Source organism: Erpetoichthys calabaricus, chromosome 2 (genome assembly GCF_900747795.2).
Source record: "Erpetoichthys calabaricus chromosome 2, fErpCal1.3, whole genome shotgun sequence".
Lineage (NCBI taxonomy): Eukaryota > Metazoa > Chordata > Cladistia > Polypteriformes > Polypteridae > Erpetoichthys > Erpetoichthys calabaricus.
The window spans coordinates 137,124,958-137,148,854 of NC_041395.2; the positions used below are offsets into that span (position 1 = coordinate 137,124,958).

At 35.5% G+C, this 23,897-nt stretch overlaps 1 protein-coding gene across 1 annotated transcript in view; it reads left to right on the plus strand.

The window, feature by feature from the left end:
• The window catches only part of wwtr1 (WW domain containing transcription regulator 1), a 109,514-nt gene that overhangs the window by 50,253 nt on the left and 35,364 nt on the right, over nt 1-23,897 (plus strand). Inside the window, exon 2 of the mRNA XM_028794556.2 lies at nt 19,846-19,982. Coding sequence (XP_028650389.1) covers nt 19,846-19,982 — 137 coding nt within the window. The remainder of the gene's footprint in view (nt 1-19,845; nt 19,983-23,897) is intronic.

Here is a 23,897-nt window from a genome sequence, read left to right on the forward strand (position 1 = left end):
ACTGACCACCTGCAGTTATTACTTAAAGATACCTCAATCCATCTTAAGAAAATTTTAATAAATCATAAAGTATTGTTGTAGTTTATGTACATTGTGTAATAGATCAATGGTAAATATGTAATTTAGGGAGTACATTTTAGGGTAGGCTGTCTGGCTGGTGAGCCAGTTTTGACAGGTAACTAACACTGAGTGCATGAATAAAGCAGTGGTTTTCAATTTCAGTCTTGAGATCCACTGTGGCTTTAAGTTTTTTTTTAAAATCATTTTCAAAATCAGTGGTTTATTGTTACTTTTTAATTGATCCCTTACTACCCTACAAATATTCCAAGAAATTAATAAGTATATTTGTATTCTTAGTTATGGCTGTAAATACTTCTTCTGTGTTCTTTTTAATCTACCCTTTTGTAGAGAGTTTGCTCTCTTAATTGTATCCTCATTTCACTGATTAGCAATGAACAGTACAGACACAGGTGTAAACAACATGGACGCCTTAATGAGCAATTACTTTATTGCCATTTTTACTTGTCTACTTATTAAAAACGTTCCTTACCAATAACCAGACAAATCAGTATGGCACTAAAGTAGTTGTATCCCATTAGCATTAAATGCTGTCAGCATTTTTGATACAATTAAAGGACAGAAGAAAGGGGTGAATTAAAAATAAAATGGCAAAGGAAACCTAAGCATTTAAAGGTTGGGCAAAAATTCAATTATTTCAGAATTTCTTAGAATTAAAGGATAATAAGAACAACACACTGAACAATGAGATTAACTGAAACTAAGAAAGATAGATAGATAGATAGATAGATAGATAGATAGATAGATAGATAGATAGATAGATAGATAGATAGATAGATAGATAGATAGATTTTTTATTTATATGTTCTGAAATGCAGTATTCTATTAATTATATCATATCCAAAGTCACATGGTCACTATCACTGTAATTTTGAACATTCAAAGCTTATACATATATAAGATTTAAACATGTATTTATTAATGTAGAATCATTTTAATACCTATGCTAAATATTTTAGTTCATGTTCATTGCCAGGTGTACAGACTGCTTTGAAATTTTGTCTCTCCCTTTTCTTTCTCTCTTGCTGGCCAGTCTATTTTCTTTCCCCCTGTCCATCCGCACAGGCTCCTTTTCAGCTATCCTCTATGGGTGCAGGTGTGCAAGCCACTTTCTCCAGGGACAACTGAGGTGCCTAATCGATCCACCTGCACCGCGCATGTATGCGGCACAGTTGGCCCAGTACCCCAAATAGATACAGAGTGAAACATGCCTGCACATAACCCACACCTGATTGGAGCCCTGTACAAGATTATTTATTGAAAACTGCTTAACGCCATGGACCAACCATGACACCAAAATTCATGGATTGATGATAGTTATACCAAATTCTGCCCCGGTCACCTACATTTTGCAGAGAAATTGAGATTTGTCGGACCAGACTTTTCTAATCATGTTGTCCAGTTTTGGTGATTACACCCCCAATGTTGCCTCATTTTCCTGTTCTTATCCAACAGGAGTAGAACCTAGTCTGATGAACTGTTGTTGTAGTCCATCTGGTTCAAGGTCTGATACGCTCTACGTTCTGAGATGCCTTTCGGCACTCCATTAATGTACAGAGCTAAGTTTTGAGCATATATGGTTTTTCTGTTAACTTGTACAAATGTACCTATTTTTCCCTTGACCTATCTCTTTAACTGGTCTAAGCAAGAGACAGTGAAAACTGTTTTGTTAGTAGATGAAGTACAGTCAGAAAAACAAGCAGGAGTCATTACCAAAATATCAAACTGATCTGCTGCCAAGCCAAGAACTTTATACAAGAATCAAAGACCAAAATGGCAAAAAAGTTTGTTAATCAGGAAAAGGTTTATCTCAGAGAATCACAAGAATCACAAACCAATCGTTATTTTTAATCCAAAATCAAATGAGTTGAGAATACAGGCATCAACTGTTATATATGGTTGCGGTGATGAGGTTATGCATGACACTCGCACATACCTGGTTGGTTATGGGAATAACTACCATGGCAGTGGCTGATATGGCAGCTACAAAAATGGCAGAGTCTGTAAGCAAACAAAATGCTGTTGCCGGAAAATATAAAAAATATACAGGTTACTCAAGGTATAACAGATAAAAAATAACCTCAAAATCGGATTCCTTTGGTTTAAAAAAATACCATATAGCTGTTCTCAAAAGTCCATAGGAAAGGCACAAAAAGTGTGTACACAACACCAATCGGCAACAATAAAAGGTGTTTTTGGCTAATGAACTGCTGCTTACTGGATGTTTCTGTTATGTTTCAGCCAGGGTTCAAATTACTCTTTTATGTCTGTTTAATTCATTTTTGATTCTCTTGTTTGTGTTACTGTTGTTTATCATTCAGTTTCTATGTATATTTTATTATGTTCCATGTAGTTTATAAGTGGTCACCTTGAGGCAGGGCCTCTTGCCCATTACTGTCAAAGAAGTGCTCTCAGTGCTATAAAGGCAGAGGAAAACTCATAGTCACTTACTGTGTAAAAAATGCAATTGGTGGTTTTGGTGAGTTATAGAGATTTATTGTGCCTTTTTGTGTTTTTTTTTTAATTCTGCTGGATTTGTGTTTTTTGGGCTTGTTTGCTCTGCAATTGCCTTTTAGAAAACTCCTGCTGTACATGTGTGCTACTTGGAGTTTTTTTTATCAAGAATGTTTTGATTTTTTGATCCATAATTTTTTTATTTATAAAGATTCTGTGTTTGCTCTTTCATAACTAGCTGGGGTCTGATGATTATAACCCTCCAGTGGGCATTTCAAGGTATTTTTAGGACTCTGTTTGCTAAGCGTCTCTCCAAGTTCACAACTGTGTCAGTTTATTGCATTATTTTCTGTAAACTCAAGGCACTGCAATGACTGAAACTCCCTGGAGAGCACATGGCCCTGTAATGTTGGAACCCTGTAGTATGGCACCAAAAATCACAACTACAGTCTTAGTTAGATCAGATGTCTTGACAATTCTAATGTTTTTTCAATACATAAATAAACCTGTTGACCATGTTAAAAATGTTGAATTGCAGCCACATGATTGACTATTTGAAGGAACAGGCTATTTGTGTTAACAAGTAAACATATCTAATAAAGCAACCGTTGACTGTGTATAAATATATGTATGTGTGTATAATATGACGTGAACTATTTGATTTTTCACTTAAATATTGTTAGAAAGGTGATCTTGTTAAAGTTAAAAATGGTCTGTAATGATTTGTCTTTTCTATAAATTACACATCAACAACAGCTGAAATTTCCATAACAGTATGTAGATTATGATATGCACTGGAGGGATAAAGTATTTGTTAAATAATTTTATGTTGTTTCGAGCTTTATGCTCTTTCTTTCTTTTTCATTGTCAACATGGGGACAGGCCATTTTTTATTGCGTGGGCATTGATAAATTGAAAGATAATATGACCTAGTGGCTAATATGTTTTAAATCAAAACTAGTTACATATCTACTTGTGACTTCCTTTGTGACCTTGAAGAAGTCTAAGGTGCTTTTATATTAGAAATATTTGAGCAAATATGCTAAACTTAAATTGACACAATATCATGTTCACTGTGGAAAGGGGCTAAATATGACCTTGGATGGAGCCATTGTCATGATTTTAGCACACATATTTCACATATTGTGTTTTCTTTTCTTTGTTTAGCTGCCTATCAAGTGCATTTAATTTATAGTCACTTTAGGCTTTTTTAATTCATTAACTAGAGGTACATAATATCCTCATTTGTCAGGTTTTTTGACCTTTTGACCCTATTTCTTGTACAGTAATCCCTCCTCGATCGCGGGGGTTGCGTTCCAGAACCCCCGCGAAAGGTGAAAATCCGCGAAGTAGAAACTATATGTTTATATGGTTATTTTTATATTGTCATGCTTGGGTCACAGATTTGCACAGAAACACAGGAGGTTGTATAGAGACAGGAACTTTATTCAAACACTGCAAATAAACATTTGTCTCTTTTTCAAAAGTTTAAACTGTGCTCCATGACAAGACAGAGATGACAGCTCCGTCTCACAATTAAAAGAGTGCAAACATATCTTCCTGTTCAAAGGAGTGCGCGTCTGGAGCAGAAAATGTCAGAGAGAGACAGAGAAAAAAGCAAACAAAAATCAATAGGGCTGTTTGGCTTTTAAGTATGCAAAGCACCACCGGACAAAGCAGCTGCAGGGATGTACAATGTAAAGGTAGTCTTTCAGCATTTTTTAGAGGAGCGTCCGTATCCTCTAGGCCAGTGTGGGAACAGCTCACACCCCCTCCGTCAGGAGCAGAGAATGTCAGAGAGAGAGAGAGAGACAGAGAAAAGCAAACAATCAAAAATCAATACGTGCCCTTCGAGCTTTTAAGTATGCGAAGCACCGTGCGGGAAGCATGTCGCTTGATAAAGCAGCTGCACAGATGGGAGCAACGTGAAGGTAATCTTTCAGCATTTTTAGAGGAGCGTCTGTATCGTCTAGGGGTGCGAACAGCCCCCCTGCTCACACCCCCTCCGTCAGGAGCAGAGAATGTCAGAGCAAGAGAGAGAGAGAGAGAAAAGCAAACAATCAAAAATCAATACGTGCTGTTTGATCTTTTAAGTATGCAAAGCACAGTGCGGGAAGCATATTGCTTGATAAAGCAGCCATATGTAAGCCCAGCAAGGAAGACAGCAATGTGAAGGTAATCTTTCAGCGTTTTTTGAGGAGCGGCCGTATCCTCTAGGGGTGTGAACAGCCCCCGTGCTCACAATATAGTTGAGGAGTTTTATTTAATACGTAATACGTGCTCTGGTTGGGTAGCTTCTCAGCCATCTGCCAATAGCATCCCTTGTATGAAATCAACTAGGCAAACCAACTGAGGAAGCATGTACCAGAAATTAAAAGACTCATTGTCCGCAGAAATCCGCGAACCAGCAAAAAATCCGCGATATATATTTAAATATGCTTACATATAAAATCCGCGATAGAGTGAAGCCGCGAAAGTCGAAGCGCGATATAGCAAGGGATTACTGTAATAGTTTTGCTGTTGTTTGTGTATTTCATGCAGTAACCTTTTCTGCTTGATCTTTCTTTTGACTATATGCTTATTTTCCCATTTACATTGTATTGTAATGATTGGTTGCTGATCCTTTCTTGCATTTAAGTTTATCACTGTGTCATGCATGAGTTCTTCTTATTTGAATTCATATTTTATTCAGTGTGATTATACCTTTGTAGTCCTTAACTCTTTTTTTCTTAATTAAACTCACAGAGTGCCAGTTGGTCATTGGTTGTTGTTTTAGAGGACAGCCAGTCAAGGTTGTTTCAGTTTGTAATGCTGTCTCATCCTACCACAGCAGGACGCACACCAGGTTTAGGTGAAAGGAGTAAAGAAGGAAAATATCCAAGTTCAGAAGTATGAACATTTCTTTTGAATGTTAGGGAAAACTATATAGTTTGACAAAATACTCTCTTAGCTGTGACAGTATGTTTGTCCTAGAGCTACATACCTTGTGTATTTGTCCCTTGTGTCATATGGTGACTAAAGTAGAGGTAGTGTGGAGAGTTAAAGGAAGCTGTGATAAAGTGTAGGATTAGAACTTTTTACAAGCAAAAGTACTCTTTCACCCATCCTTTCAAATATAACCTGCTGAAAGAGTAAAGGAAAAGTTTCCTTTGCTTTTTACTGGAAGATGCCCTAGAACAGCCACCCCAAAAAGAATAATAATTAAAACAGAGCAGCAAAGGGTGTACAGAGTTGTTCCTATTGAAGGATTGAGTAGGAGACCATTATCTCTCCTTATTGCTTCAGGCTTTGAAATAATTCTTGACAAGCAGTGCATTTTATACATTGTTAGTACAAATGCTGCAGCCCTGAAAATCAGCTTATCTTTCATTGGTAACGTATGAATACACTATATACCAGAAAGGGAGCACTGAGGTTAAAGGCTTTCAAAATGTCTATAGCTGTGATCCCTAAATGATACTTCTGCTAATGCTGTGCTTGTCTGTGTGGATTCCTCCTGACGCCATCCATATGCTCAAAAGGCTTTGGCTTCTTGCTGTGTAATTAAAGCACAATCAATTGTTGTAAAGGAAAATGAGTGGTACTTTAATCAGAAATGCCTACTTTAAATTAGTTATGCTTTTATTTTAACAATGTTTGATCCAAATAGTACTTTTACTTTAATGTGTTTTGTCATGATGCAGTTTCTTATTATTATATGTTGTGTATATATTTTGTCTAAGGTAATCAAAATATCTTTATAGTTAGTTGTCATTTGTGAGTGCAATCAAAAAATGTATGCTAAATTTTACTGAAGGTTTTCAACAAGAAGGGATAAATAAAAATGTGGATAACTTGTTTTTTTAAACAGCTATTATTGCTGCATGATTACATGAACCTTAGCTGGATTTTTTTTTATTGTGTTGGACATGCTTTAAATTACGCCATGCTTATAGTATGACAGTAACAGTATCTTAAGTTGTAAAGAATTTAAAATATTATTGCACAGTTGTTTACCAATAATAATTAAGCGATCTTTTCATATGGTAATTATAACAAACCAAATGTTAACACTTGTTGCAGTCTCATACTTTGCAGTGGTAAATGGGTATTTGCATGCTTTCTATCTTTTTTTTGCTATGCTCGGCATTCATTTGGACCTGGTGGAGTTGCTTTCATGTGGTTTAGGGAGTTAGATGGGAAGCTGAATTAAATAGAGTGAGTCTGGTGTTTGTAAAGTACGCTATTTTTACACAATTATGAAGATACGTTTAGTTTATGTACAAAAATCATCTATCTAAATGATTATAGTTTCAGGCCAGGAATGCACTAGCTCAAATATGAAACAAAAGCCTTAAAACTGAATATGTTTACTTTCAAGTGGTCAATTACAGAAGACCTAACAACTACCTTTTGCAGGTATGTTTATGTCACTATAACAAACGGTAAAATAGGTATTTTTACCTCAGATTTTCGGTATTGTCTTTTCAGATGGAATAATATTTCTTCTCTGTTTGAAACTAGCTTGGGTTTTTCGATGTAAACAGTAGTAAATTTGATGGATGCATTTGAACCACTTAGAAACAATCCATGATAGGAAATCACAAATAATTCAGAAATAAAACATGTATCTGTTTATCACAAAACAGCTACCCATCTTTGGTAACTATGTAACATACTGTAACTGCAATTATACAAGATATGAAAACAAAGTGAAAAATAATGTACCTGCATGCTCTAATACCTTCTTCAATAATCTTGACACTTTGGAACTATGCCTAGAAGCATTTAGACAGAGTGTAGGTACTCCGATCTATACAACAGTGCAACAGATTATTCCAGAACATGCATTTTGAATTGTGTTTGTCAGACCACATTGTAATATATAACTAGCCAGGTAAGCTATAATTCAGCCAAAACTCAGTGTAAATAAGCAAACTTACCTTAACTGAAGTTGCCTGAGAGACCTTCCAACCTCAGTCACTTTTTTTTGTTAATGGAAAATGGTCTCCAGAATTGCATGTATAATGATGGCTGGAATCTCATCAGTAACACATACTGTGGTGTTGTGGGAAAGAGTAGTCTTGTGGCCAGACATGCCCGTTTTCCAGTGGTGCTAGCAGCAGAGCCAACACCAACAGCATAGGTATTCATTTTCAAGTGAGCAAAAGTGGGCATTTCTCATGTGTGTAATAAATTGCTTTCAAAATCTGTCTTATTCTTTTTGCCTGAACTGACTCTTAACTGATGCATTTGATATCAGTCATATCACTGAAATGCTTACACAACAAAAATAACCTGTTTAAACAGTATAGCCAAAACATGTATTCAGCTATTAAATAAATAATAGTAGCATCTCACAGAAATGAGAGAAAGAGAAATCTTTTTGAAAACATGTTGGATAGACTTACTTAATATGCTGATTCAACTTAAAAGTGAACAAGTGCATTGGACCCTTATCTTTGATATAGAGGTATTAGTTTAAACACTTTTGTTTCATGATTGCAGTAGTGCCCAGGTAGATGCATCTGTTTTAATACAATTATTAAATACAGGTTATCTTGACACAAGTATTTTGGTAAATACAGTCATATGAAAAAGTTTGGGAACCCCTCTCAGACTGCATAATAATTTCCTCTACTTTCAACAAAAAAGATAACAGTGGTATGTCTTTCATTTCCTAGGAACATCTGAGTACTGGGGTGTTTTCTGAACAAAGATTTTTGGTGAAGCAGTATTTAGTTGTATGAAATTAAATCAAATGTGAAAAACTGGCTGTGCAAAAATTTGGGTCTCCTTGTAATTTTGCTGATTTGAATGCATGTAACTGCTCAATACTGATTACTTGCAACATCAAATTGGTTAGATTAGCTCGTTAAGCCTTGAACTTCATAGACAGGTGTGTCCAATCATGAGAAAAGGTATTTAAGGTGGTCAATTGCAAGTTGTGCTTCCCTTTGACTCTCCTCTGAAGAGTGACAGCAACTCTCAAAAGATCTGAAAACAAAGATTGTTCAGTATTATGGTTTAGGGGAAGGCTACAAAAAGCTATCTCAGTGGTTTAAACTGTCAGTTTCAACTGTAAGGAATGTAATCAGGAAATGGAAGGCCACAGGCACAGTTGCTGTTAAACCCAGGTCTGGCAGGCCAAGAAAAATACAGGTGCGGCATATGCGCAGGATTGTGAGAATGGTTACAGACAAACCACAGATCACCTCCAAAGACCTGCAAGAACATCTTGCTGCAGATAGTGTATCTGTACATCATTCTACAATTCAGCGCAATTTGCACAAAGAACATCTGTATGGCAGGGTGATGAGAACAAAGCCCTTTCTGCACTCACGCCACAAACAGAGTCGCTTGTTGTATGCAAATGCTCATTTAGACAAGCCAGATTAATTCTGGAACAAAGTGCTTTGGACTGATGAGACAAAAATTGAGTTATTTGGTCATAACAAAAAGCACTTTGCATGGCGGAAGAAGAACACCGCATTCCAAGAAAAACACCTGCTACCTACTGTCAAATTTGGTGGAGGTTCCATTATGCTGTGGGGCTGTGTGGCTAGTTCAGGGACTGGGGCCCTTGTTAAAGTTGAAGGTTGGATGAATTCAACCCAATATCAACAAATTCTTCAGGATAATGTTCAAGCATCAGTCACAAAGTTGAAGTTACGCAGGGGTTGGATATTCCAACAAGACAATGACCCAAAACACAGTTCGAAATCTACAAAGGCATTCATGCAGAGGGAGAAGTACAATGTTCTGGAAGAATGGTCAAAAATACCTCCATCCAGAATCCAGGCACCCATCAAAGGCAATAGGAGGCATCTAGAGGCTGTTATATTTGTAAAAGGAGGCTCAACTAAGTACTGATGTAATATTTCTGTTGGGGTGCCCAAATTTATGCACCTGTCTAATTTTGTTATGATGCATATTACATATTTTGTGTTAATCCAATAAACGTAATGTCACTGCTGAAATACTACTGTTTCCATAAGGCATGTCATATATTAAAAGGAAGTTGCTACTTTGAAAGCTCAGCCAATGATAAACAAAAATCCAAAGAAACATATGACTGTAATCGTACATGAATTAATATAAAGTACTTTCAGATTTTTTATTTTAAATAAGCAAACATGATAGTGCTTGAAGCTTCCCTCTGGCCATCTATTTTCTGTACCATCCTTTTTAGTTTTATAGTCAGTAAATGAATACTGGCAGAATGTAACTTTGGAATGAAAGGCAGTCTGTTTTAGGACATTCTAAGTTGAAGCCTTAAATGTTCCTCTCTGTATGTCTTTGGCTTTAGATAGGAGATAATTTTGTCTGTCAGACTCTATGTCATAGGCTAATAGTTGTGTTGTTTGCATATTATATCAAAAGCCTGCCCTAATCTTTAGCCATTTTAGGAATTATATTTGTATTTTAACTAAAGGAGGTAAAATATAAGATATATCTCAAAGGGTAATGTTTTCAATTAAAATGTATTTACTTCCAGAACAGGGTATTGATGTGCCATTTTTATAATTTATTATTGTATGCAGTTAAATTGGTAGGCAGTATAATCCTGTCAAAAGTCTCATCCAAACTTGATGATATTTGCTAATTTAAATGGCATGTAAACCACATAGACATGCACAGCAACACAGATCAGGATACTTGTCAATTCCAACGACATCATCATAAAAAGTATGTTGCTAAAGTATTAATTACACAGTGAGTATTTAGATATTCTGCCTGTACATTTTGTATATATTGAGAATGTATCTTTTTGTTTTGTAGTAGTTTTTAAATAATGCTTTTAGTAAAGATGCTGACCGCAAAAGTTTGTATGTTAAACATCTTCTGCATACCTGCCATAATAAAAACTTTGGAAAAAAACTGTCTCTAAGATTAAGATTAGTGTTAGTTGTTTTTATATATTGTATAATGGGGTCAACCATCTTGAGGTCCATAATATCAAAGAACCACTTAATTACTTGTTTAAATCTGCATAAAAAAATAAGATGCATCATTAATGTTGCTGCTGAACATGGCTGTCCTTTAGCTAACTTTGTTACTTAGTTGTAACTTAAGATGACATTTCAATTTTTTCATAAGTTATTATTAGTACCCTTTTTTATGTCATCCTAAACGTAAAATTCTTGAAGTTGATTAATCATTTTATAACCAGGCTTTTTCTTAAGCTGAACTAACTTTTCTTTTGTATACCATTGGTTTTGTTTATTTTAAGAATTTTATCTAGAAGTAATTTTTGCTGTTTATAGCTACTTTACCTTAGAAGCTAAAGCAATATTTTTATATTCTAACCAAATAAAAACTGAAACATTTTAGTAAGTCTTTGATCTTTGGTATGTAAAATGAATCATATTTTTAAACATTGGGTGAACATGTTGAACACCTCAGCATATTTCTGCACCATTGTTAATGCAGAGTCCTTCATTTTCATTGCCATCTGCAAGTGTAGACAATTATACTTAACTTTGGATGTGGTCCATAACACACATGGCTAGCAAAGTCTGTCTGAGACAACAGATGTATGCTTTGACTAGTCACATAAGATAAAGGTGCCTAGTTAAAGCAATGGCATAAATTGCCTAGGATTTGTGTAACTTAAGTTTAAAGGTCACAACAAAGATTTAATTATTGTTTTCCTTTTTTTGTGCTCCAGCAGGATGTACTCAGCTGAGCCAGTATGCATCTGGCTCACATAAAACAAATGTGTGTGAAATTCTATTTCCAGCATACTAATTCCAGTAAACTGGCTGAACCATTGTTTCTGTGTATTTCCTTTCAACAATATCAAGAGCACGCAATTCCTGATAAGCATGTGTAATTAATAAGGACAAAGAAAAAGACACTGGAATTTTTTTGAAGTACAGGTATATAGGTCACAGCCAAAGCATAAATGAGAAATAAACCAAAGAACAACTTAAAAATGTATAAACACTAAGCTATTTTGAAGACATGTTATGTCTGACAAGTTTGATTTTGGCTTTGGCCTTATGTATTGACTGTGCTAAAAGTTGTAAGAATTTGAGTGATTTAGGCATTTTTTTAGTCTACAAGAAAATACACGTGCTACTTTGTAACCAATATGGATAATCTGTCTTTTATGTGAAATTAAGTAAAAGTAGTATTTTGGGGTAAGAAACAAATTATGGCTCCCATTTATGTTATGCATTTTATTTTAAAGCTGGAAGAGTTAATTAAATGTATTATAAGTCACATAAATGCTGATACCATGTTGTTTGATACAGAATTGTGTGTCTTGTAAACCTAACAATTTGAAACTGGTGTCTCTTCTGGTGGGGTATGATTTTGATTTCTTTCGTGTCACTTCCACTCCTTGAAGACTTTTCCCTGAATATGTGCAGCTGCCTAGCACCTGTTAAAAGTGAAGTCTGCTGGGACATCACTGAGTATCCCCAGCTGGTCTATTTTGCTGTATGTTTCTAACTGTGGGAGTGAGTATTTGTAAATGTTTGCTGAGATTTTGAGGACAGTAGAATTCAGAACACACACTTAAATAAATTAAGCTACTGCAGCTGTACATAATTTCTTTTTATGTACTTTTACTACAGTATCTCTTGGGACTATAGGAGTAAACCAAAAAACATTGAGAAAATGATAGATAGATAGATAGATAGATAGATAGATAGATAGAGAGATAGATAGATAGATAGATAGATAGATAGATAGATAGATAGATAGATAGATAGATAGATAGATAGATAGATAGATAGATAGATAGATAGATAGATAGATAGATAGATACTTTATTAATCCCAAGGGGAATTCACATACTCCAGCAGCAGCATACTCATACAAAAAACAATATTAAATTAAAGATTGATAACAATGCAGGTAAAACAGACAATAACTTTGTATGTACAAATGTACAAACTCTATACAGAATACAACATTCATCATAGTTCAATTCAATTGAGGTTCTTTGGTAGTGCCATATATTATGCAATCTACCAAGGATCAGGAATCAATATATATTTGTTTTACTCTTAATGAAATTCATTCACAGTGAATTTGATATAAGTAAGGACCAAACTTTAGTGTAAACATGTTGTTCATACTAATGTTTTACACAGCCTCTGTCTACTAACACCTGGTTATATGGTGGAGTGCAATAATGTATGACAAAACAGTCAAACATACTGTAAGTGTACAGGATTAATGATAGTGTGATAGATATTATAGTGTGCAGATAATAACATCGACTGGAATTTGACGATAGACTGGACACATTTATGGCAGACTATCTTCTACTAGGCTGTTTTCAGAGATCTTTTAATCTTGTATGACTCCTAGCAGCATTTCTTCCATGGACCCTATTTTCTTTCTCTTACAGTGCACTGTGTTGTTTGATTAATGACCCTGAAATGACTCATTGCAAGAGCGTTCCTGAGTCAGCATGTCCCACGTTAGACTAATGTTTCTTCTAATGCTAGGTGGATTACCAAAACTAATTTACCCCACCATACAGCAAGTAGCTTGTGTGTTGTTACATTTTTATGTACACTGCAGTGCCCACTTGTATGGGCCTGTTCCTTGTGCCTATCACTTAAACAGTTAGGGCAGAAGAATGCACTCAATGATTTCCAGTTTTAATGAATCTGGACGATTCTCAATTTGAGATTTGACTACAATTTTATATATTTTATTGTTTAAAGTAGTATTTCTTTTATTATTTGCTGTGTCCCAAGAAAAAATGGAAATTGCTAAAACTGATTGCATGAATTTCATGAAGGTTTCACTTGGTGAAATAAACATCCTACCACAATCCAGAGACATTCTGTTAAGCTTTACATTTGTCTAATTTTAGTAAATGCACCCTATGGTAGACTACCATTTCATCTTGGAAGTGATCTCATCATTGTACTTGCTTCTTCTTTTGGCTCCCTATCACCTATGATCTGAAAAATTAAATTTAGAAACTGGATCATTGGATAAATATTACTTTTTTTTATTAATTCCTGAGTCTGCAATTGCTGTATTACCACTTCCATTTACAAAACTAGGGGGCTTCGCCCCCTGCTCGCTTCACTCGCCAACCCCCGTGTTTGGTTGTCTGGATACACACTTTTAAGATTTTTTTTTCTTTGAATTGTTGCTATTTCATTAGTTTCACTTTTATTTCAGAACCTCTGTAAAAACAATATTTGGAATCTTTCGTGTCCTAATATGCTGAATCTTTTAAATGAGGTCAGTGAGACATGTGTTTAATGACTTTGTACCATAATTCAGGATAGGTTTCTCTGTTTGGAATTTCAGCACAGACAAAGCGATCTACATCATCAGCAGTTAATAATTTTTTTGCAAAGTAACCAATAAATGCATTTGAGGTAAACCCCATTTTTGAAATTCTCTGACTTAAACTTCAAAGCCTTACAATATTTATATACTTCCGAAATATCACCTGTGTCCATATATTCAATCTCTATTCGCCTTTTAGTTATTTCTCAGAGTAATAATTTCTTTCTTTGCGCTAATGCGATGTTTACTGTCTTTGTTTTGACACTGTGGTTTTTTTCTGCTTTCATATTCTGTATCTTGCTCAGCATGTGTTTCGTGCCTACATTTTTTCTGAGTCTTTTGAATTCCAGTTTTCTTTATCTTTAACCTGCTCTGCATGTGTTTGGCCTCCTTGTTTTTTAACCTCTTTATGATGTTTTACTTTGTTTTCTACTCTGTTTTTTATTTCTGACCTCGCTGACCTTTTTTCCAGTGACTCCTGGTCCGTTGTGATTATTTTCCCTTTTCGAGTAATAATTTCCGTTTGTTTGCACTACTGCGATCTTTACTATCTTTTTTTTATACTTTCTAATTTTCTTACTTTCATATTATTTACCTTTCTCCACGTTTTATTCCACTGCTTTCATAATCTCTAACCTGCTGTGCATGTGTATAGTGCCAACGTTTGTGAACGTCTTTATGAAGTTCTACTTTGTCTTTTACTCTGTCTTTTAATTCTGAGCTCAATTGGACGTGCTTTATTTCAGTTCCACTTGTTACGGGCTGATAATTACTTTCCTTATTTTCTGAACTTACACCTAGGTTATTTTTTCTTTTTTGCTCTTTTTTCTCTCCCAACGCTTTTGAGCCTCTTTTCTCCGCGCTGCTTTCTTCTTCGCTTAGTTGTCGATGTTTCATTTATAACGTATTGTCCTTATACGCTTTATATGCGCTGAGACCCTGGCTCTGTGTGTGCTCAAATCCTTCACAAGACTGAATGTTTTGCTGCTCGTGGTCTTATTTGATTTTGGTTGTAAGTAGGACGTGTCTTGCAAGAATCTCACATTCTACGTCATCGCGAGACGGTCCTGGGTCAATCTCTTGGCACAATGTCTCATGTTTAACGTCCACGCGAGACGCTCCATGGCCATTTTCTTTCGTCTTGCAGGTCTTTTAAGTGTCCTCCGTGATCTTAACGTGAAGATCACGTCTCGACACCCTAGTGTTTCTCACCAGGATTTTTTTTTATAATAGAGAGATTATATGATGGCAATTTTAGCAGTAGTGAAAGAAGTTGGGAAATTACTAGTTTCCTTGCACTGAATTTGCTGGGCTGAGCAGGACAGGAATCTGCAATTTTTTTCAATACATTATGAAGGTTGATTCACCACAGCATTGCCCTTTGTGGGGGTAAGGGATTGTTGTTTTGTTGCTAGTGAGTCACGACTTTCTTGCTTACATTGGATTGGATTTTCTTTTAAGTGCACTCCCGTGGCTAACCCCACCCCCAACCCGCACCGGCAATTTAATAAAACAGCACACGTAAACCTGCCTTCATAGTTAACCTACACATAAGGAATGAGCCAGAGAGAAAAAGAAACAACACACAGACACAGGCCAACAGACTGTTTGAGTTAATATTTATGTCTCCATCTCAGATTTGGCAGATGAAATGTGCTTTCTTATTCTAAGAGGGTGGTCCTTTTTCAGGACAGACTTGGATAGCTTCTCTTAATGCATCTGGCTCTTTTGGGCATTGCTTTTTATGAACATAGAGGACTCTGGGCTTCAGTACCCTGAAGCCAGAACTATTAATAAACATCAAAGTGCTTCTTTTTCTATACTATTAGCTTTGAAACAAATCTTGTACAGTTTAATGCATGGACTGATCCATGTCCTTTCGCCTTTCCTGCCAAAACAGATTTTGGCATTCCTTGTCGCTAAGCTGGAAAAATCAGTTAAGAATGTATAGATGAATTTAAGACATGCTAATATCTAAAATGAAGGTGTGGCATAGTGGTTAGTGCTGCTGTCTCAGTCCCAGAAATTTCAGTTTGAGTCCTGGTTAGCTGTATGTTTTACACATTCTCCCCTTGGAAATTTCGGCATCTTGGATAAAATCAAAGATGCAATAATAATAATAATAATAATAATAAAAGGACACCTCAGTGGTGCTGCTGACTTGCAGTAAGGAGATGGGGGTTCACATCTCTTGTGTTCCTCACATGTATTTTGCATGTTCTTCTCTTGTTTGCATGTGTTTCTTCCCACTGTCTAAAGACATGCAGGTTAGGTGAAATGGCATTGCTAAATTGTACCTAGTGTGTGTGCATAGGCGTGTTTGCCCTATAATGAAGTGGCACTCTGTCCAGGTATTGTTCCTGCCTTGCATCCTATGATTGCTGAGATAAGGTCCAGCTGCCCAGAACCCCTGCTCTGGATAAGTGGGTTAGGAAGCGGATGGGTGGATAATAATAATAAGTATATAAGAGCAAATAAAAGCATCCTTTCAGTTATACTTTTTGTTATATACCTGTTTAGTGCAGGGATATTTTCATGTAATCTGCATCTCACATACTGTATAATCGCAGTGTTTCATTTATAATTAAAAAGACTCTGATATGTCCAGCACATGATTTTTCCTGCGTAATGTTGTGAAAAATATTGTAGACCAAAACAAATTGATCTTGTTGAAAACAAATGATAAAGTCCTTCTTAAATTTTGCTGCACTTGGGGCAAATTAAAAGTATTAATAATTGAAATGAATGCAAACCTTATGATATGCATTTGTAATGCTAAAGTTCCAAGTTTTCTTTGGATGGAATGATGTTTTTGAGTTGCCTTGTCTACAGATTCATGTCTAGACACATAGAGACATCAATTTAAAAGTATTCATACTGTATTAAATGATGTCTAAAATATATAAGTTGAAATTTGAACCCCCATCTTGGTACTTTCCCCACAGTATTCCAACAGTACATTTGGGGAAGCTAAAATACATGAAAAATCAGGCCTTGATTTTTTAGAACAATCTCTTAATAATGTAGGTATTTCATCATAGTGTCTCTAGCTACCCTTTGACTGCTGTTTCTGTCTTTTTGTAGTATGAATTTATTAATGTCTTTTAAGTTCCAGTTTTTGTGGTTCAAAGATATTATAATTTGGCAATATATCAGATGACACTTTTTGTTTTAATAATACCTTTTTTACTGCTGAAAGTTTTTATCACAGCATATTTCATTTGTTTATGTCATCTCTTATTACGCAAATAATGTTCTAATATGGTTTGACTTTCAGATGTAGGTTGACTTGGAATGTGTACTTTCTAGTGCTGTAATAAAGAGACCTATATCTGCCACTTCACTGAGGGTATAAGGTTTTGAAGAACTGTTTCAGTTTTACTAAAATTTCTTACTATTTTCTATATTAATGATAGGAGCATGCCAGTTGGCAGAAAGCAAGTACTTATCATTATCTGTAGATTTCTTAAACTTTAAGAGCTGCCTTTTGTGAATTACAACAGGAAAATCTCCAAGACTATTCAATGTTTCTGAAAGTCACTTCATTCTGGTATGAGGTCCCTTTTCTTTACTTTTCTGAGGTCAGTAGCGTGGCCATCTTAGTCATATTTTTGTAAGACAAAAAATGTTTATAAGTGGAATGTTTATTAGTTATAAATAAACAGAAGGGCTATAGAGCTCAAAAATAGTCTGCATGAAAGTAGAAGTATAATCTGTGAAGTATAATCTGTCTTTAACAATTCTTATGGTATCATGTTGCTGATTAGTCACTTTGCATGATCATACATGATTTCTGGGTGTATATTCGTATCCTAATCAAGTGCCGCTTTAGAATACAGTACCTCCTGCTACAGTTTTCTGTTCTCCCTCTCCCTCATTCCATCGCTATACGAGTAGATATGTACACAACTTCTTTTACCAGATCTTTCCTTGCATAGGTTTCTTTTATTTGATTCTAATACTTTTTCTTCTGCAGAATTACAATAGTTTTGTTACAGTGTTCTTAGTCCTGCTTGCAACTTTAATGCTTAGCAGTCAACAGTATCATGTACAATAGGTAAAAGAATCACTTATTCAAATAGCATAACACATAATTCCTCTTATTAAAGGTAAAGTTAACCATTTCTTTTTATCATTATTTATCTGCAGTTTGCCAACCTATTGCTGTCTTATTCTTGGCAGGACAAAATAGTCTTTGCAAGAAACAGTCACAAAGATTTTTACTTGTATGTACCAATTAATCCATCAAGCTTTTGCAATAGTGAAAAAAACAGTAAATGCTTACTCTTGGGCTTACAAGGCTGGTGTCATAAATAATAAAACCAGTACATTATTCTCTTTAAAGTCCATGCTCACTTCACACTTTCTGGCATGTCACTTGTTTTACTTTTCTTCTTCATTCTTATTTTATGCTGCAGTCATCATCTTTACAGCTTCTACAGTTTCAGTCTATATATATTAGGGCTATTGTCTCTGTGGTATTCACTGAATTTCTGAACCTACCTCTCTTGCCTTATGAGGCGGGGAACTAAAGCTTAACTTGACAGCAAAAGTTTGCTGATGGCACACAAATACACATAAAACACTATCATTTACAACATCTAAAATAACTTGTCATCATGACTTTGAAGAGAGAGAGGAAACCGGATTTGCTTTGAGAAAATCAAAGTGAATAATGGGAGGCCATGCAAACTCCTTAGACACGTTTGTTACTGGCTAAATTTGGTCCAGTTCTCAAATGCATATAAACCCTAACAGGACTTGTATGAACAAGTCACACTGAACTATATGTAGATAGGGTGGTGGTGGTAGTAATAAAGTTTCTTATGAAATCTGCAGTAGCACAAGGATGTGCACTCCTAAATATTCCTTGTGTGAGTACCTCTTGATGGACTAAAATTGATTTCTCCCTTATGTATTGTTCTTGTTTTTTTTGGCAACAGAAAACACACAAATGAAAACTGCTTTACTAAAATATATGGAGAGAATACATTACACAGTTTTTATTATATCTAATAACAGAGCATTGCATCAGATATTTACAGTATGTAAAAGTCTTCCTTCACTAATGTTTTTGAAGTTAAAAAAGTATCACATCTAAGGGCTACATGGAAAGTGTCTGTGACTCTGTCAAGCAGCCAAGAGGGACACAGAGATAAAAACCTTTTTTAAAGGCTAAAAGAGAAAATGTAAGTCAGAGAAAATAATTCACCTGTGATATCATTACATACTGTATAAGGAACATAAGTTTTCACAATAAGCCAAGCACAGCAGACAGCTCCAGAATTTAAAAATGCATTTCTTTTATCTAGAGAGTTTTTTCTACAATATACATGTTTAATAGCATCGATCAACAGTCTTATGTAGATAATGAACAATGTAAAGGATATTCATTTACTTTTTATTTGTGTGTTGCAAAATACTATTGAAAACTGGTAAGGTTTAGAGCTCATCCCAGTAACTTGATTTGATTTACTTTGAAATCTTTTATTACTTTTTCAAGATCATTCTAATGATGTTGTTGTTTAAATAAACATTTGTGTGCTTTTATGGTTTAATATTTTCATTCTTTATAAGCTGGAGTGATGCATAGACTGTAAATTCACTGTGAAAGAGATCCATCCATTTTCCAACCCGCTGAATCCGAACACAGGGTCACGGGGGTCTGCTGGAGCCAATCCCAGCCAACACAGGGCACAAGGCAGGAACCAATCCCGGGCAGGGTGCCAACCCACTGCAGGACACACACAAACACACCCACACACCAAGCACACACTAGGGCCAATTTAGAATCAGCAATCCACCTAACCTGCATGTCTTTGGACTGTGGGAGGAAACCAGAGCGCCCAGAGGAAACCCACGCAGACACGGGGAGAACATGCAAACTCCACACAGGGAGGACCCGGGAAGCGAACCCAGGTCCCCAGGTCTCCCACCTGCGAGGCAGCAGCGCTACCCACTGCGCCACCGTGCCGCCCCTGTGAAAGAGATGTTATTTATAATTTCAGATGATCATCGTTTATTTGTAATCTGTTTGATAAATTGTACTTTCTTCTTTTATAGCCACCTAGAAAAGAGAACAACATGGGAAGACCCTCGCAAAGCAGTGAATGCAGTGCTGAATCAAATAAGCCACAATCCTCCAGCCAATACAACAACCATGCAACAAAGAACAATGGCAATGTCTCAGCCGAACCTTGGTGAGCACCTTCTTTAACATTTAAATATTTTCAGGAGGCAACAAGCAGTTGTAAATATTTACCTTATATAAATGGCAGTTAGAAATGGTTTACAGTTATCTAAGGGATAATCACTGTGTCCCTTTTATATTTTAAACTGGAGAGTAAAGGAGGCATTGAACTAACCCTGTTGTTTAGTTAAAGTGGCACTGATCATGCATTATACTTTTAGAATTTTATCATATCTGCTATAATTTAAATTAATCTCATTCATAAAATTTTAATTAATCTCTTGTAGTTTTGAAATATTTTAATCACTTAATTCTAGTAGTTAATACATTAAATTTTAACATTCACTATAGCTGGCTTATTTGACAATTTATTTATAAACACAATTTGGACAGACACATTTTGGGAAAGATGCTCAAGATAACACTGGAAAACTTTGGATAATGATAGCTTCTATGCATAATATGACATTGTTTAATTATTCAGTACATGAATACAAGTAAAACAAATTAAGTTTAATACAATTCCCAAACTTACCTAAACAAAAACAGGAAAGCTATCCTAATACAACTCCCTTACAGGAGTATCATCCTTTCTGTTTTATTATCCACTAAAAAGGTAATCATATTTTATATAGTGCACTGCCTCTCAACAGTTAAATTTTTCACATACAAACTCCATAAACATTTCTCATTACATTTCCAAAGCAGTGCAATGATGATATTATAGAGCAAACTACCGGTATTTAAACAACATAAAATTGTAATTATAATATTACTATGTACAGCCAAACATTTGATTGTTACTGGGATATTTCTAATTGTTTCTGTGGTAGCTCTGTCGTTTTCTCTCAGCATCTCATCTTCACAGTGGGGATTTTGTAACAACATCAAAAAATGAGCATTAATTATGCTGTGTCATAAAGATACTGACATCAGTTTCACTGATAATCGTGGATTCTGTGACTGGCTTTAGAGTCCATGCCACACCTCTCATGATGCTCCCACACACCCATTATAATTTATGTTCAAGTGTATTAATTCCTAACAAAGAGTTAGGGAACAGATTTTTTCATGAACTTTCTACACCTACCTGCATATTGGTTCAAGAAAAATCTTTAGATTTTAAATTACAGCAACACATTATTGTGCTCTTTGATGTTGAAAGCTTGAGTAGCTATTTTCTGTTCAAAACAACTGTGTCACTTGGAGACAGAGTGACACCTCATTAGAAAGTTTTAACCTGGAATTAGTGCATTTGATATTTAACATTGATTTAATGTTACTAATTCATGATCTTGAAAACAGAATTTTAGTCTTAAACGATAATTGGAATGAAATTGTTCCTAATCTTATTCTACATGTAAATAAAACTGGAGTATCCCACTCTAACAGGAGTTACTATGTCATGAGTAGAAAACTTTAAGTATCTTAACACCTTTGTATTTACAGAGTTTATTTAATTTCTCACATTATAGTGTCATTATGTCACAGTGGTTAATAAGTGAATGTCCCGTTCATTTCTTAGTAGCATTTTTTGTGTTCAGTCTGCCCATCACAATGGCTTTGCTTTGAGCAATATGTTATAATCCCCTTGTGCCATTTGCTTCCTGAGTACTGATCATACTAACAAATCAGGCTGATTCTGTTGTTTTGATGTGAATGACAAGCAAACACAATTTATGCCTGATGTCTGTTTTTGTGAAAATATATCAAAAGCTTAATCTGAAATTAAATATTTTCATAGCCCCCTTAGTGTTACATTTCTTCTTTAAAAAACAAGTAAAAAGCATTGCATTTTTGGCTTGAAAAATGACATATTTATTAAATCTCATCTTTCTACTGTAAAATGTGCAAAGCACTGAAAGTACAAAGTCAGAAGTGTAAAAATTGTAATAATTATACAAATAATAATAAATAATTCTCTTTAATAAAACCCCTGTGTGCGTCCAGTGTCCGTGTGTGTGTGTCTTCTGGTGAAGTGCACATGCGTGGGGCACGGTGCGATGCTTCAAAGGCCGCCTGACACGTCACACAAGACAGAGAGGGCGGGACCTATAAAATATCGCCTGACAGATCCAATCGGATTTTGGTAAATGAGGTAAGACCTAAAACAGAAAACACGAAAAATCCAATTGGGTACTGAGACGCGGAGACCAGCTTCCCCATTGTCGTGCAAGTGTTCACTCAGAGGATGTCAGATTTGCGATTAAGAAGCTTGGCCCGGTAAAGTGTAAAGTAAAAGTAGATTTATTTTCGCGCACATTATATCAGATGCTGGGGAGAATCTGCTGATTGCCCACATTTGTGACAGAAAATTAAACACATATTACGGACAGCAAAGCCAGTATTACCGTCAGAGAAAATTACAGGCATTTTACAGAAAAAATTTAATGAGGTAAAGGGTCCCTTGACATTTAATATAGACTGTTCCTACTAATGTTTATGGACTACTGTTCTAGCGCCTGTTATTGTAACGGGCTTAATGTCTAGTAATTAATATAATGCTAATACCGTATATACTGTCAAAATGTGTTGTTTGTGTAGTATATGTTGAAGCACTGTGAAATACACAATCCAACATCACAGTCGGGACAATAGTAGTATGATTCCTTGCAGATTTTATTTCCAGAGGTCAGGCATTGAACAGCACACTACACATAGTCGATTTACACGAGCGTCACTTCTGGATTCATCAGAATTACTTTTGATTTCACTGTCTGTTTCAATTTCACTGCCTGAAGACAGATTCATTTTATTATCACTGCTCGTATCACTGTCAACAGCATGCAACACCTGGGCTGCTGAAAAACATTTCTTACGAGACGCCATTATAAGGTAATAGAAAACGTGTCTGCACCGTTGCCAGGCTAACACTTGGGCCTGCCGCTTACACAAGAAATGCCTATATTGTTTCCCAAGCAACACTCGCCAGTAACACTGCTGGCACTTTTACAGCCCAAGTAATCCTCGGGTCTAATGCTTACGCGAGATGCATCTATACAGTTGCCCATGTGATGCTCAGGACTAATGCTTTTAGCACTGTTTTTACAGCCCGAGTGACACTTGGGTCTAATGCTAAGGAGGATTTATTAATTCATTATATAAGCTATCAATCTTTATACTTGTAAAAATATATATTTATCACAGTTCCCTGTTCTTCTACAAAATGTGTTTCTTGAATAAATTTTGCTACAGTTTCATGGTTTAAATACCTTATTTTTTGCCTACATTTTCTGAGGTCATTCCTTTAAAAAATTCAATTTGATGATCAAACTTTGCAGCTGGAATATGTTTGGTAAATCATCAACCTGCTAAAGCTTACAAGAATCAACACAAAGATCTCATGTTGTTGCTTCTGTACTTCAGTGTGGATTTTGTAAAATTTAGCTTATGGATTTATTCTATCCTTCCATTTAATGCAATATCAGTCAAATATCTGATTTATAAGTTATTTAAAGCAAAAGTGCAAAATGGCAGCTAAGTACAGACAATATAAAAGGCAATATATCCAGCTTCACCTTATATTTTTCTAGTTGATTTTGTTATAAAATTGATCTTTATTATTTGTTATTGGGCTTTGGTCTTTTTGTATATTTACGCCATGTACCCATGTTCAGCCAGGTGTTGTAATCAGACTACAATATTGTTGAGTCAGCTTTTGTTAATGTACTACAGTTTTATAGGTAGAACATGCCCATTTCGGTGAGACACTGAGGTGAAATGGCTTGATAAAGAGACCCTGTACATTTTTGCTTTGCTTATGTTCAGTTTAAACAGCTTCATATGGTGTGTAGATTGCATAATGTTTTATTACTTCTTATTGTTTGGAGATGAGAAGGCTATCTCAGATGAAGAAACTAAAGAGGGAGAGCTGATTATTAGTGTTGTTTACTTAGCCAGTAAAGGCTGGAAAGTTTTGACTTTA